This window comes from Notolepis coatsorum (assembly GCF_963971535.1).
Source record: "Notolepis coatsorum genome assembly, chromosome: 4".
In the NCBI taxonomy this organism is placed as follows: Eukaryota; Metazoa; Chordata; class Actinopteri; order Aulopiformes; family Paralepididae; genus Notolepis; species Notolepis coatsorum.
The window spans coordinates 108,974,412-108,990,923 of record NC_140168.1 but is presented as its reverse complement, the minus strand read 5'-3'; the positions used below and the strand labels follow the sequence as shown (position 1 = coordinate 108,990,923).

The 16,512-nt window shown below is 46.2% G+C and overlaps 1 protein-coding gene across 1 annotated transcript in view; it reads right to left on the bottom strand.

The window, feature by feature from the left end:
* Window positions 1–16,512, bottom strand: part of focad (focadhesin) — a gene marked incomplete at its 5' end in the record, with an annotated part of 227,009 nt that overhangs the window by 40,748 nt on the left and 169,749 nt on the right. Inside the window, 5 exons of the mRNA XM_084312069.1 lie at window positions 652–767; window positions 972–1,100; window positions 3,643–3,723; window positions 7,649–7,751; window positions 9,292–9,363. Of these exons, the coding sequence (XP_084168195.1) occupies window positions 652–767; window positions 972–1,100; window positions 3,643–3,723; window positions 7,649–7,751; window positions 9,292–9,363 (501 nt within the window). The remainder of the gene's footprint in view (window positions 1–651; window positions 768–971; window positions 1,101–3,642; window positions 3,724–7,648; window positions 7,752–9,291; window positions 9,364–16,512) is intronic.

Below are 16,512 nucleotides of genomic sequence, written 5' to 3'. Positions count from 1 at the left end.
GAGTGTGGCTTTCCAATGATACCCCATGTGGGGATCTGCGAATCAGGGATCTAAGTGAAAAGTCACAAGCGAAAACAGGAAGAGAAAAAACGGCCGAATGCATTGAAGTCAAAGAGGAAATGGTTTACTGGAGAGCTTTTTTTTCTCTCCACAATTTACAAAAATCACTCCTAATGACTAATTTCTGAACGGATTCTTATGAAACTTGGACATGTACTACATAAGACTTCAGGCTATGGACCCAGCATGTTTTCCAGCTAATACTGTTTTTTGGGGAAATACTATATTTGGATATTGCAACTACTACAGAAAAACGTGAGTTGCACTTTTTTCTACAACTCAAGTTCAGACCGGTTATTCTATTTGATTAGCACTAAAAGTTATCTTTCTTTATTGTATCAGAAACTTCAGAATGTTATCTTTCAAAAGAGACCAGGCTTATGCATGTGCTATAAGTATAAAGATACGCTTTTCAAAAAAAGTATGCAGTCCTCAAGTTCAAGTTTAAAAATTGCCACTTTTCTGGGCGCCAGTTAATAGGTTAAAACCCTACTGTGACAGGGATGAGGTGTTTACCGTTTACCAGCGGTCAGATTTCTCAAAGTCCGACTGGTCAGACATTCTGAATGTCTGCAGAGGAGGAGAACTTACACTCAGACTGTGGACCAGGGGAGGGGACAACCACAAGCCCAGGAACAGAGAGGCATTCTGGGAGGACTGGGCTTGGCACGCTGCCAACACGACACACTGATGCTGTATGTCCTCCCCTGTGACGGACACAGAGGCTTCAGGTTAGCTTTGGACTAAACTAGCCCTGTGGGGACCAACATGTCCCCACAAGTGATGGAAACTTGGATTTCCTATCGTTGTGGGGACATTGGGGTTAGGGAATGTAAGTCAATGGAATGTCACCATGCGATGTGTGTGTGTGTGTGTGTGTGTGTGTGCGTGTGTGTGTGTGGTGTGTGTACCGAAGTTCAGTCTCATGAGAGGTGACAGGACAGCGCTCCAGTTGACTGGCGGGTACTGGAAGGCACCGCCCACTGATGCCAGGGGCGCCAGCGCCGTCTTTACTGGTCCTGGGTGGACAAACTCTGGACCTGAGCCCAGAAACAATAACAACAAACAGAAACATAATATAAAAACAATACGTTACTTAGACCAAAGCTTGAATACTACTGTATACGTTAAGCGCGGGGGCAAGCACTCTGAATGAAGCGCAGGGGGCAAGCACTCTGAATGAAGCGCAGGGGGCAAGCACTCTGAATGTGCACATTCTAAATGGAACGCTGGTGACAATAGTGAAATAGTCAATAGTCTGTAGTGAAAATGCATGCAATGATGAGTATTGAATATAAGTGATTGAATGCGATTTCAAGTATATTTTGAGTATAGTCATGTACTGCGGCTGCAGATTTAGCTCAGTATAATGATACATGTTTACTATCATAGCTCAGTGCTGGTTAGTGGTTTGAGGTTTAGATGAAAGAGGATCTACCGTGTAACGTGCTACACCATACAGCTTATGGCCGCCTAGTGGTGGGACACATGTACTGTTATTTGAATAGCACTGAACAGTTAACTCATTGCATTCTAAATTATTCTGTATTCACTGAAGAGCCAGGGGTGAGTAACGTGGTGATTCTGTATTCACTGGAGAGCCAGGGGTGAGTAACGTGGTGATTCTGTATTCACTGAAGAGCCAGGGGTAACGTGGTGATTCTGTATTCACTGGAGAGCCAGGAGTGAGTAACATGGTGATTCTGTATTCACTGAAGAGCCAGGGGTAACGTGGTGATTCTGTATTCACTGGAGAGCCAGGAGTGAGTAACGTGGTGATTCTGTATTCACTGGAGAGCCAGGAGTGAGTAACGTGGTGATTCTGTATTCACTGGAGAGCCAGGGGTAACGTGGTGATTCTGTATTCACTGGAGAGCCAGGGGTAACGTGGTGATTCTGTATTCACTGGAGAGCCAGGAGTGAGTAACGTGGTGATTCTGTATTCACTGGAGAGCCAGAGGTAAGTAACGTGGTGATTCTGTATTCACTGAAGAGCCAGGGGTAACGTGGTGATTCTGTATTCACTGGAGAGCCAGGAGTGAGTAACATGGTGATTCTGTATTCACTGAAGAGCCAGGGGTAACGTGGTGATTCTGTATTCACTGGAGAGCCAGGAGTGAGTAACGTGGTGATTCTGTATTCACTGGAGAGCCAGGAGTGAGTAACGTGGTGATTCTGTATTCACTGGAGAGCCAGGAGTGAGTAACGTGGTGATTCTGTATTCACTGGAGAGCCAGGGGTAACGTGGTGATTCTGTATTCACTGGAGAGCCAGGGGTAACATGGTGATTCTGTATTCACTGAAGAGCCAGTGAATACATTAACCTGTGTATGCTTCCCTTTTGGAACTTACACATTACATTTCTGATGCACACATTGTCAATAACAACAATAACGATCGGTGGTAGTGAGTGAAAGTGAGGACAGAGATGGAGTTAATACAGAGATGGAGTTAATACAGAGATAGAGTTAATACAGAGATGGTGTTAATACAGAGATGGTGTTAATACAGAGATGGTGTTAATACAGAGATGGTGTTAAAACAGATAAGAGTTAATACAGAGATGGTGTTAATACAGAGATGGTGTTAATACAGAGATGGTGTTAATACAGAGATGGTGTTAAAACAGATAAGAGTTAATACAGAGATGGTGTTAAAACAGATAAGAGTTAATACAGAGATGGTGTTAATACAGAGATGGTGTTAAAACAGATAAGAGTTAATACAGAGATGGTGTTAAAACAGATAAGAGTTAATACAGATATGTAGTTAATACAGAGATGGTGTTAAAACAGATAAGAGTTAATACAGAGATGGTGTTAATACAGAGATGGTGTTAATACAGAGATGGTGTTAAAACAGATAAGAGTTAATACAGAGATGGTGTTAAAACAGATAAGAGTTAATACAGAGATGGTGTTAATACAGAGATGGTGTTAAAACAGATAAGAGTTAATACAGAGATGGTGTTAATACAGAGATGGTGTTAAAACAGATAAGAGTTAATACAGAGATGGTGTTAATACAGAGATGGTGTTAAAACAGATAAGAGTTAATACAGAGATGGAGTTAAAACAGATATGGTGTTAATACAGAGATGGAGTTAATACAGATATGTAGTTAATACAGAGATGGAGTTAAAACAGATAAGAGTTAATACAGAGATGGAGTTAAAACAGATATGTAGTTAATACAGAGATGGAGTTAAAACAGATATGTAGTTAATACAGAGATGGAGTTAAAACAGAGATGGAGTTAAAACAGATAAGAGTTAATACAGAGATGGAGTTAAAACAGATGGAGTTAATACAGAGATGGAGTTAAAACAGAGATGGAGTTAAAACAGATAAGAGTTAATACAGAGATGGAGTTAAAACAGATATGTAGTTAATACAGAGATGGAGTTAAAACAGAGATGGAGTTAAAACAGATAAGAGTTAATACAGAGATGGAGTTAATACAGAGATGGAGTTAATACAGAGATGGAGTTAATACAGAGATGGAGTTAATACAGAGATGGAGTTAAAACAGATGGAGTTAATACAGAGATGGAGTTAAAACAGAGATGGAGTTAATACAGACCTTTCTTTCCTGCCTCGATGATAAAGTCTACGATAGCTCTGATGACACTCCTCTCTGGCAGGTAACTGAAGTCCTGAGGCACTGAGAGGAGAGGAGACGAGTAGAGACAAGGAGAGGAGAGGAGGAGTGTAGAGAGACAAGGAGAGGAGAGGAGACGTGTAGAGAGACAAGGAGAGGAGAGGAGGAGTGTAGAGAGACAAGGAGAGGAGAGGAGGAGTGTAGAGAGACAAGGAGAGGAGGAGTGTAGAGAGACAAGGAGAGGAGAGGAGACATGTAGAGAGACAGGGAGAGGAGAGGAGACATGTAGAGAGACAGGGAGAGGAGAGGAGACGTGTAGAGAGACAAGGAGAGGAGAGGAGGAGTGTAGAGAGACAAGGAGAGGAGAGGAGGAGTGTAGAGAGACAAGGAGAGGAGAGGAGACATGTAGAGAGACAAGGAGGAGAGGAGGAGTGTAGAGAGACAAGGAGAGGAGAGGAGGAGTGTAGAGAGACAAGGAGAGGAGAGGAGGAGTGTAGAGAGACAAGGAGAGGAGAGGAGTGTAGAGAGACAAGGAGAGGAGAGGAGGAGTGTAGAGAGACAAGGAGAGGAGGAGTGTAGAGAGACAAGGAGAGGAGAGGAGGAGTGTAGAGAGACAAGGAGAGGAGAGGAGACGTGTAGAGAGACAAGGAGAGGAGAGGAGGAGTGTAGAGAGACAAGGAGAGGAGAGGAGGAGTGTAGAGAGACAAGGAGAGGAGAGGAGACGTGTAGAGAGACAAGGAGAGGAGAGGAGGAGTGTAGGGAGACAAGGAGAGGAGAGGAGACGTGTAGAGAGACAAGGAGAGGAGAGGAGGAGTGTAGGGAGACAGGGAGAGGAGACGTGTAGAGAGACAAGGAGAGGAGGAGTGTAGAGAGACAAGGAGAGGAGAGGAGACGTGTAGAGAGACAAGGAGAGGAGAGGAGGAGTGTAGAGAGACAAGGAGAGGAGAGGAGGAGTGTAGAGAGACAAGGAGAGGAGAGGAGGAGTGTAGAGAGACAAGGAGAGGAGAGGAGAGGAGGAGTGTAGAGAGACAAGGAGAGGAGAGGAGGAGTGTAGAGAGACAAGGAGAGGAGAGGAGACGTGTAGGGAGACAAGGAGAGGAGAGGAGACATGTAGGGAGACAAGGAGAGGAGACGTGTAGAGAGACAAGGAGAGGAGAGGAGACATGTAGGGAGACAAGGAGAGGAGGAGTGTAGGGAGACAGGGAGAGGAGAGGAGACGTGTGTAGAGAGACAAGGAGAGGAGAGTGTAGGGAGACAGGGAGAGGACAGGAGGAGTGTAGGGAGACAGGGAGAGGAGAGGAGGAGTGTAGAGAGACAAGGAGAGAAGAGGAGGAGTGTAGAGAGACAGGGAGAGGACAGGAGGAGTGTAGGGAGACAGGGAGAGGAGAGGAGGAGTGTAGGGAGACAGGGAGAGGAGAGGAGGAGTGTAGGGAGACAGGGAGAGGAGAGGAGGAGTGTAGGGAGACAGGGAGAGGAGAGGAGGAGTGTAGGGAGACAGGGAGAGGAGGAGTGTAGGGAGACAGGGAGAGGAGGAGTGTAGGGAGACAGGGAGAGGAGAGGAGGAGTGTAGGGAGACAGGGAGAGGAGAGGAGGAGTGTAGGGAGACAGGGAGAGGAGAGGAGGAGTGTAGGGAGACAGGGAGAGGAGAGGAGGAGTGTAGAGAGACAAGGAGAGGAGAGGAGGAGTGTAGAGAGACAAGGAGAGGAGAGGAGGAGTGTAGAGAGACAAGGAGAGGAGAGGAGACGTGTAGGGAGACAGGGAGAGGAGAGGAGGAGTGTAGGGAGACAGGGAGAGGAGAGGAGGAGTGTAGGGAGACCGGGAGACGACAGGATGAGTGTAGGGAGACAGGGAGAGGAGAGGAGGAGTGTAGGGAGACAGGGAGAGGAGAGGAGGAGTGTAGGGAGACAAGGAGAGGAGAGGAGGAGTGTAGGGAGACAGGGAGAGGAGAGGATGAGTGTAGGGAGACCGGGAGACGACAGGATGAGTGTAGGGAGACAGGGAGAGGAGAGGAGGAGTGTAGGGAGACAGGGAGAGGAGAGGAGGAGTGTAGGGAGACAAGGAGAGGAGAGGAGACGTGTAGAGAGACAAGGAGAGGAGAGGAGGAGTGTAGAGAGACAAGGAGAGGAGAGGAGGAGTGTAGAGAGACAAGGAGAGGAGAGGAGACGTGTAGAGAGACAAGGAGAGGAGAGGAGGAGTGTAGAGAGACAAGGAGAGGAGAGGAGGAGTGTAGAGAGACAAGGAGAGGAGAGGAGGAGTGTAGAGAGACAAGGAGAGGAGAGGAGGAGTGTAGAGAGACAAGGAGAGGAGAGGAGACGTGTAGAGAGACAAGGAGAGGAGAGGAGGAGTGTAGAGAGACAAGGAGAGGAGAGGAGGAGTGTAGAGAGACAAGGAGAGGAGAGGAGGAGTGTAGAGAGACAAGGAGAGGAGAGGAGACGTGTAGGGAGACAGGGAGAGGAGGAGTGTAGGGAGACAGGGAGAGGAGGAGTGTAGGGAGACAGGGAGAGGAGAGGAGGAGTGTAGGGAGACAGGGAGAGGAGGAGTGTAGGGAGACAGGGAGAGGAGAGGAGGAGTGTAGGGAGACAGGGAGAGGAGAGGAGGAGTGTAGGGAGACAGGGATAGGAGAGGAGGAGTGTAGGGAGACAGGGAGAGGAGAGGAGACGTGTAGGGAGACAGGGAGAGGAGAGGAGGAGTGTAGGGAGACAGGGAGAGGAGAGGAGGAGTGTAGGGAGACAGGGAGAGGAGAGGAGGAGTGTAGGGAGACAGGGAGAGGAGGAGTGTAGGGAGACAGGGAGAGGAGGAGTGTAGGGAGACAGGGAGAGGAGAGGAGGAGTGTAGGGAGACAGGGAGAGGAGGAGGAGTGTAGGGAGACAGGGAGAGGAGAGGAGGAGTGTAGGGAGACAGGGAGAGGAGAGGAGGAGTGTAGGGAGACAGGGAGAGGAGAGGAGGAGTGTAGGGAGACAAGGAGAGGAGAGGAGACATGTAGAGAGACAGGGAGAGTGAATTGATTGGTCAATTATTGGTCAATAAAATACAAGGTCCCCCTCTAGCCAGATACGCCCCAGAGAGGCCAGGAGTCCTGGAGGCTGGAGGCTAAAGAAGATAAGTTCATTTGAAAACAGCTCTAGTTGTTTTCAATGACCGCTAGAACCTTCACGCAGTAACACACAGTGAAACACAGTGAAACAGGGCAACTAGCTTCGTTATCGTAACAAATCTCGACGCGTCAAACATGGTGAAATAGATCAAGCGGCGATCACCTGTGACTGCTGGCCAGGTGCAGCTGTGTGACTGTGACTGCTGGCCAGGTGCAGCTGTAATAATAATAATAATAATAATAATGGCCAGGTGCATGTGACTCACCTGCCGTGTGGCTGTGGCTGGTGGACATGAGGGCCAGGTGCAGGTGACTCACCTGCCGTGTGGCTGTGGCTGGTGGACATGAGGGCCAGGTGCAGGTGACTCACCTGCCGTGTGGCTGGTGGACATGAGGGCCAGGTGCAGGTGACTCACCTGCCGTGTGGCTGTGGCTGGTGGACATGAGGGCCAGGTGCAGGTGACTCACCTGCCGTGTGGCTGGTGGACATGAGGGCCAGGTGCAGGTGACTCACCTGCCGTGTGGCTGTGGCTGGTGGACATGAGGGCCAGGTGCAGGTGACTCACCTGCCGTGTGGCTGGTGGACATGAGGGCCAGGTGCATGTGACTCACCTGCCGTGTGGCTGGTGGACATGAGGGCCAGGTGCAGGTGACTCACCTGCCGTGTGGCTGGTGGACATGAGGGCCAGGTGCAGGTGACTCACCTGCCGTGTGGCTGGTGGACATGAGGGCCAGGTGCAGGTGACTCACCTGCCGTGTGGCTGGTGGACATGAGGGCCAGGTGCAGGTGACTCACCTGCCGTGTGGCTGTGGCTGGTGGACATGAGGGCCAGGTGCAGGTGACTCACCTGCCGTGTGGCTGGTGGACATGAGGGCCAGGTGCAGGTGACTCACCTGCCGTGTGGCTGTGGCTGGTGGACATGAGGGCCAGGTGCAGGTGACCCAGCAGACAGGCGCTGTTGGACTGCAGCCCGATGGCTCCTGAGAGCGTTATGATCTACAGGAGATGGAGAAAGTGGAAGACACAAATAAGTAAAATGCTAATTGATGGGCAAGTAGACATTAGGTGCTCCTCATTAATAAGATAGCAGATCTACATTTACCTCTGTGTCTGCTTTCCCTTTGGAACTTAAAAAGGAACACGCCAACATTTAGGGAAATGAGCTTACCGTCTTCTCCAGAGAGAGACAAGAAGATAGAGACCAGTTTCCTCTCTTTGTGCGTTCACTAGAAAGCTATCTGGCTACACGGTAGCCTAGCTTAGCACAATGAATGGAAGCGGACAGTGCCGGTTAGCCTAGGCATTGTCCAACTAACACCTCTCCCGAAGGCTAACCGACACTGTCCGCTTCCATTCATTGTGCTAAGCTAGGCTAACGTGCAGTCCTTTGTCCCGACTCGCACGTCTGAATGAATTGAAGTGGATGGCCATTTTGGATAATCGCGCTGAATTATTGCGGTACACCCATTACAAAAACATTTCTAAAAAAACTCATTTTCTGTGTATTGTTTTTATCCTTGGACTGACAAAATGTGGGGTAAGCTTAACACATTAACTGCCACGCTTATATCCATCAATGTATGATCACTGCCACCACTCTAAGCCTATGGAGATGTTCACCTTCTTTGCAGGGCTATAACTTTTTTAATTGTATTGCTAAATTGACATTACTATGGCCCATTCAACATCGATTATCTATCGTTCAGGATGTAGGAACGTTATACTTTTTCATTCATAGATTCATACGAAAATACCGTCTAGACTCTAGAATATAAATATGTTTTTATCGTTTTCTGCAGTAATTCCTAGAACGTGAGTTATAGGCATAAACGCATATATAGATTATCAACTGCCGTTTGTTGGCGATACACGCTATATAAAAAATGTCAACTGTACATGATCCTAAACGTTATGACTTATCATGCGCGGATGAACGGGGGGAGGGGGGGGGTCGTTTATAATTCCGTGATCGTCAGTAAATGCTTTATGTAGTATGGGTGATATATTGATCAGAGCGGTTTGCATTAATAATAATAAACAAACACGCTGAAAATGACGTCAGCGTCCTCTTACCGTTCGCCGATGAGACTGGAGGAAAAAGATCCCACTTATTTGACGGAGTCTCCTAGATCCATTTCCGGTTTGTATAATCATAATAAACGCCCAAATCATATCGATTATTGCGTTATGGCAGCGATCGCTACACACGGACGTGTGTCTAGAGTCCCGCAACAATATGTGAGTGCCGGACGCATTTGCCAGATGCACCGAGATCGACTCGTTCCATTTCCGGTTGTAACTCGCCGATCATCCACCAGGCGGAAGTATTGAAGCGTTGCAGAGTTGTGCAGGCTCCCACTGTATCAGCCGAGGCTGGGTGAGGGCATTCTGAATACCATGGCGAAAAAATTAAATATGATCTCAATAACGTCGTACGCCGTGGAATGGCAGAATTAGCATGACCTTGAAACACGTTGTACAACGTTTTTGGCGCAGGATGTGTTAAGGGGCTAAGTGAGCCGGTGATTCCCCCTACCTGAGTGACGGCCCGGATGACCTCGTTCAGCCGGCTCTGCTGCTGGGCAGACTGCTCCGACTCGCCCTTCAGCTGCAGCGGAGGACGACCACAACGTCACATCAAGGCCGACAGACTCATTCATGACACAACACTTCTCCTTTTCACAAACAGAGGCCTTGCAAGTAATGTCTGCGTAGTAGTCGTCTCTCTTCCGACATGGCTGCCTGTAACCATTGGTAACCACTCATTCATGAAGCGATATAAGAACAGATTTCGTTCTTAACTAGCATTTCCTCTTATTTTGTTCTTACCTGGGATTCAGCAATGTTTTCTTATTGTTGCTCTTCTCTCAGGCAGGACCAAATTCTAAGAGTGGTCGAGAGCACTCTTACCCAGATAAGAAACTCTTACCCAGATGAGAAACATTTAAAAAAGCCTACCATTCATAATAATAATAATAAATAAGATTTATATAGCGCTTTTCCTAATTCTCAAAGACACTTTACAAAACAAACAATATAATACAATACAGTTTTAGTAGATAAAATAAAAATATATATATAAAATGAGAGGAAGGAGTTCATGGGTTGAAAGCAAACCATTGGTCAATTGCCCCCAAATACAGTACCCCCAAATACGACTTTATAAACCCAGAACTTTTCAATAATTATTATCATTATTATTATTATAACTTATTGCATGCGTTCTGCTTCTGAAATGGATTATATATTGCTGTTAGAACAGTTAGATGCTGGCTGCCCAGGCCGTACGCATACAAGATACAAGATACTTTAATGCCACACAACGATGGTTGGTGGTAATTGTTTTCGGTACAGATGTTGAGCACTGGTTACATCAAACATGAAACAGACATCAAACATCAAAAACGTCAAAAACATATATACATAAATACATATAGGACAGTCACGGTAACAGTGTCAGTCAGTGACAGATGCTTGCCCGTCTGTGCAAAGGGGGGCGGGCCAGGGTGTTCAGTGTTCGGACTGCTGTGGGGAAAAAACTGTTTGTGAAGCGTGTGTGTCTGGTTAGAATGGACCTGTAGCGACCTGAGGGCATGCGCTGGAATAAGTGGTGTGCTGGTAGTCGTTGACTATTTTAACAGATCGGGTGACTGTGCGTGAGGTGTAGATGGAGTCCAGAGAGGGGAGGGGGCAGCCAATTATTTTGGAGGCTGTCTTGGTGATGCGTTGGAGTTTGTGTTTGGTGTGTTTATCAGTGGAACCGTACCAGACTGTGATCGATGAGGTGAGGATACTTTGAATTATGGCAGTGTAAAATTGGACCAGCAGGTGTTGTTGGACTCTGTACTTCCTCAGTTGTCTGAGGAAGTACAGGCGCTGCTGGGCCTTTTTGATGATGGCAGTGGTGTTAATGTCCCATTTGAGTGTATTGCTGATGTGGGTGCCGAGGAACTTGAATGAATCAGTTAGGGTTATGGGTTGGTCTGCGATGGTTATTGGGAGTATGGGTGTTTTTTTTGAAGTCCTCAAAGTCGTCGTTGTTGGAGATGAGGCCCAGGATGGTGGTGTCGTCTGCGTACTTGAAGGCCTTGACTGAGCTGTCCAGGGGAGTGAACTGGTTGGTGTATATAGAACGCATATTTACAACCTCTCCTCTCCTCTGCTCCACACCTAAAGTTCTGAGCGCACTCGTTTTAGCCACAGAGACATTTCAGAGGAGATGACAGGTGACAAATCCGGTATTTCCGAACCCATGTTCGGAAATACCGGATCTGTCACCGGTCATCTCTCTCTGAAAGGAGAGAGCATAGGATCAGCGGCATATATATATCAGTATACTGCACGATTGGTTCTTGACAAGCGAGCAGCCAGTCGTTCAGTGTTGACAAAGCCTACTTTGCTGGAACGATTTATTTCGCACTATACAGTACGTATACGTATAAGTACAAGTATAAGTCTTTATTTGTCATCAGATTAACACACACACACACGAGCACAGGAACACACACACATGCACTGATTCGCAAGTCGTGAGACGTGTGTGTGTGTGTCATTTTGAGATCAGTCGCAAATCGCTTCCTGTTGAATATATCAGACCGGGATCAAATGCCGAACCACGGCTGTTTTACACACGCCTCATTCGCCCTATAAGGATATGGTGGGCGTGTCGGTATGCAAATTAATTTAGCGCGAACACGCTTTTGAGTTTAAGAATGAGTGGGATTCATCATCAGAGCTCTTGGTGTCTTTGGTGGTAACTCCCTTTGTGTCTTCTGGTAATAGAGCTGAGGCTCTTAGGGTACGTTTTGGTAGAGCTGGTGAAGGCTCTGGTACTTGCGTTGTTAGTTTAGGAAATATCTTTAGTGTTTTGTAGAGCTGTGGCTTTTTGGAGTCTTTTGTGTGAGAGCTGGTGGCAGAGCTCTGGGTCTTTGCGCTCTTTGTTGTTTAGTGAACCAGTATATTTTGTGTTCCCAGGGATTAAAGCTAAAAAATATCTCCTGACTGAACTTTTTTTCAGGCCAAGTCATATTCTTATTTTAACCTCCACTGTATTTTATTTTTTAAAGCGTTAGGGTTTTAAGGGAGCCTACTTGTAGAGCCTACTGTCCTGACTGTGACTATAGACCCTACTGTTGTGGTTATTGTGCCAGGCAGGGAGGCTGTGTGCTGGAGAGCGTGAATGCAAGTCTTGTGGCTAGCTTCTGATTGATGGCGAGCTAGCACCCTTTTCCCATTACTTTGAACCATGAACTAAAAGGCTTGTTATCATACAAACAAGGGACTAAACACGTTTCGCAATTATGCCACAACAATGTGGAACGCCCTATCCACAGCCGTAAAAAAATTTGAATCCTCAGTGTTTCCCACAGGATTTAGTGAGACTGTGGTGGTGTGAACCTCGGTTAAATGCATCAATCTGGTGCACTTTGAGAGCAAAATGAAGAGGCTAGATCTATGATGAACTTTGTGCTCAAAACACAAAATCGACTAGACACTAGAGCAGGGGTCAGCAACCTTTTTGACATGGAGTGGCTGTTTGAAATATCGTTATAACTAGTGTGCCTCAACAATATTCCATGCATCGTAATATTTTTTTCTCATAATCAGGTCTTTTTAATGATAATTTTTACATTATTACATCATTATTGTTAGTCATTATTAACAATAGTATTATGATGGTTGTATCAACCCTAAATCTGAGTTGGGGGGGGGGGGGGGGGAATGCAATGCAGACAAACAGCTGCATACAGTGCGACCATTTCACTCACATTTGCCCATTCATTTTTGGACACATCACACACCATCGGTGTGTGTACTGTACGTGTGCTGTCATAGCTCCACCTACAGGCCTAATGGAGAACACCAGGATGTGAATGGAGGGTGAATGTGAGGTATATCGTGTAAATAAGTTTTGATTGATCGCAAGACTACACTGTAAAAAAATAAATAATAATAAGTTACCAAAACTTAAAAATATTGAGTTCAGTTACTGTGCATTAAGGTTTTCAGTTTTCAATCCATAATAAATTAACAGAAAAATAAGTACACAACCACATTATTTCAACCTAATAAAACTATGTTTATTGTCATTGTTTTAAGAACACAAGTTGACTTGGTAATACTCACATTTTGAGTAAAAAAAATTGCTTATTGACGACCACGGCTTGCAGTGTAATATATGGCTGGAGGACAACGCTTTGTCAACAAACCGATGTACTTTCTAACAGCTATATATATACTTTATAATATTGCTATCTGTCCATTCTCATTGTCACTTGAGTGCATAAACCGTGCCTTCATAATGGCTTAAAGAAAATAAATATCCATCGATTGGTTGTCATTTTATAGCGCCGTGAATATAAGGTTCATCGCAGTTTTCGCCTCGTCTTTTTTCTGGGGAGCTAGATAATAGGCTAAAGGCTAGTCACGTTATAACAAACGCCATTTCTGCTGTATATATACGAATGAAATAAAACAAACTGCGTAGCATCCGGACTATTACAGAGCATCTATGGATGAAATGGGGGCGGCGGGGGACGCCGATTACTATTATTGATTAGCAATACAGTGTGCGTTCAAGTAGCCATTTTCACAGATCGATCACGTTGCGTTTTAAAACAATGTCCAATCCAGCTGTAATTTGGGGGAATAGTATCCTACCGTCAGCCCATGTGATCGCCGGCAGCATTTCGTCATTAATCATCGGAATCTGGTAGATCGATATGTCCATTGGCTGATCATAAATCCCATTATTCCAGGCTGAAATCTGCGTTCGGTAACGGGATCAAAGATGGAGTTCGGCTGGGATCGAGGCTCATAGGAAACGCCCACAGACAGTAAACATTTATTTTTTTCAATCGCCCTCAATGATACTGCAGTGGAGCGATGGCGCCCCTAAGCGGATATGGCCGGTATTGCATGTTTCGAAAATCAAATATGTGGGTAGGTCCTGCAAGTCGATCGGGGACCTTAATAGCGTTATTAATATGGAATAAAACAATAACAACTCGCCACGAGTTAACTTGTGGCTCTGGTCCACAACGCATGGCACCGTAACACGTATAAACTCGTGGCTGGTCCTTAAAGTGTTAACATGTGCAATGTTCAATGAAATAGAAAAATAAATAATAAAATGTGTTGATTAATCCCACTGGTCACAATGGTGACCGTAATAATGTTTGTTATAAAAATAATATAATACTATTATTTTGCAAATTGTTTCTGTGGTTTTGTGTCACTGCACCCTCACCTACCCTGTCTGTGGCCTTGTGTTGCGTCCCCTTACTGGGGTGCATAACATAAATGGGGGCTTGTAATTAGGCAACAGACATTTGGTGTTGGTGTGCAGTGGGCACGTTAGGTAGGCTGGTGTTTGGTGAGAATTGGTTTAGGTATGTTTGCGCTGGTTTCTCTTTGATAATGGCAACTTTTAGTGTGGAGGAGTTTTTAGATGATCCCTCGGTTGAGCGTAGGAAGGAGGATCTGTGTGCCATCGCCTCACATTTTTCAGGTCAGCCTTGCAAAGAGTCTGGCAAAGGCTGACCTGAGTTTCAAGTTTCTTTAATAGTTGTCATACAGAAGTACAGAATACTTTATACAAAATGCTTCTTACTGTTACGCTCCAGAGACTGTGCTAGACAAGATAAGTATGAAATAAAATAGTATAGCATGTAAAATAGAAGTAAAAATAGAGGTCACAGTGTTCAGTATAGACATATGTACAATGTTCGATGCAGAATAGAAGTAACTGAGTTACCATACAATATACAATATACTATGCAATGTACTAATATACAATACTATATAGTGCAAAGCAGAAATGGGATGAGGTACAATTTAGATACAATTTACAGTAAGGTGTACGAGTTGTAGTGCAAATCCTTTACCAATAAATATAAAGTGTGTTTAGGTGATCTAAAGTGTGGAGAGTGGGTGCTGCAGTGTGTTGTTTGTTTAAAGTGAGTGTGTGCGTGTGGGTGTGTGTGCTGTGTGCATTTGATGGTTGTTGCATAGTGTTTATTGTTCGTTGAGCAGCCTGATGGCCTGGGGATAGAAGCTTCTTCTGAGTCTTTCTGTGCTCGCCTTGAGACTCTGGTATCGCTTGCCTGACCGCAGCAGTTCAAAGAGGCAGTTGTTCGGGTGGCTGGAGTCCTTGATGATTCTCTTAGCCTTACCCCTGCACTGCTTGTTGTAAATGTTCTGGAGGGTGGGAAGCCCCCCTCCAATTGTGCGTTCGGCTGAACGTGTCACTCTTTGTAGTCTGCTACGGTCTTGTGCAGTGCTATTCCCAAACCAGGAGGTGATGTTGCCAGTCAGGATGCTCTCTAATGTACATGAGTAGAAGTTCTTAAGGATCTTCTGACTGACTTGGAACTTCCTTAGGCGCCTGAGGAAGTAGAGGCGTTGTCGTGCCTTCTTCACAACACTGTCAATGTGTGTGGTCCATGTCAAGTCCTCGGATATGTGGGCTCCGAGGTACTTGAAACTGTTCACCCTCTCAACCGGTGCCCCGTCGATGCTGAGGGGGCTGTAGTCCTTGACCCCCGACCTCCTGAAGTCCACAATCATCTCTTTTGTTTTGCTGACATTCAGGGAGAGGCAGTTCTCCTGACACCACTGTGACAGATTCTCTACCTCTTCCAGGTGGGCCCTCTCGTCGTTGGCAGAGATCAGGCCCACCACTACTGTGTCATCAGCAAATTTGATGATTGTGGAGGAGGTAGTACGGCTACTGGTGTATAAGAAGGTACTCGGTGCAGGTGAAGGTGCGTCTGCTATTCCTTCTCATTCTGGCTCAGACGAGGAGCAGGAGGAAGGAGTAGCTGAGATGGTGGAACCACTTACAGACGAGGTAGAGGATAAGCCTCCCCCATCTCCAATGCCCAGACGTACTTCACCCTTCCCTAGTGGAAGTACTGCGGAGGCCAGTCTTAAATTAAGTTGAGCACGGTTGCAATTTGAGGAGAGGAAGGAGGAGAGGGAATATAGTCACAGGTTGGCTATTAGAAAAATGGAGCTGGAGATGGAGGCTGAGAGGGACAACTGCTGTATGGAAACAGAGGTTAAAATGAAGCAACTCGAGCTTGAAGCTGCTCATTCTTCTTCCACGGCTGTGGGAGCTTTCGATGCGAGTAGACGTATATCTCTTGTACCTCAATTTCGTGAGGCGGAGGTAGACTCCTATTTTAATGCTTTTGAGCGAGTTGCTACCTCTTTGAAATGGCCTAAAGAGGTCTGGGCTCTTTTGCTCCAGTGTAAACTGACTGGGAAAGCCCAGGAGATTTTGTCTGCCTCCCTCTAAGTGATAGCTTGTCTTATGACTCAATCAAGACGGCTGTACTTAGAGCCTATGAGCTAGTGCCAGAGGCAGACAGACAAAAATTTCGAGCTCACAAAAAGTTGCCTGGCAGGACTTTTGTGGAGTTTGCTCGTGAGAAGGAGTCTAAATTTTTTCGGTGGTGTAAGGCAAGTGACGTGTCTGAATTAATGTAGCTTGAGGAATTTAAGTGTAGTCTGTCTGACCGTTTGGCTACGTATCTGAGTGAGCAAAAAGTTGGTACGTTGGCTCAGGCTGCGGTGCTCGCTGACGAGTTTGTGCTGACCCATAGGCAAACTTTTGGTACACTACGTCATGAGGGTAGGACTTTTTATCCCTCTGCTCACACTCCAGCTAGATCACACATTAGTCCGCCGCAGATCCACCGCAGTGACTATGTTGGGCAGACTAGTCCGCCCCGCTCAGTAGTAGGGGTGGGCG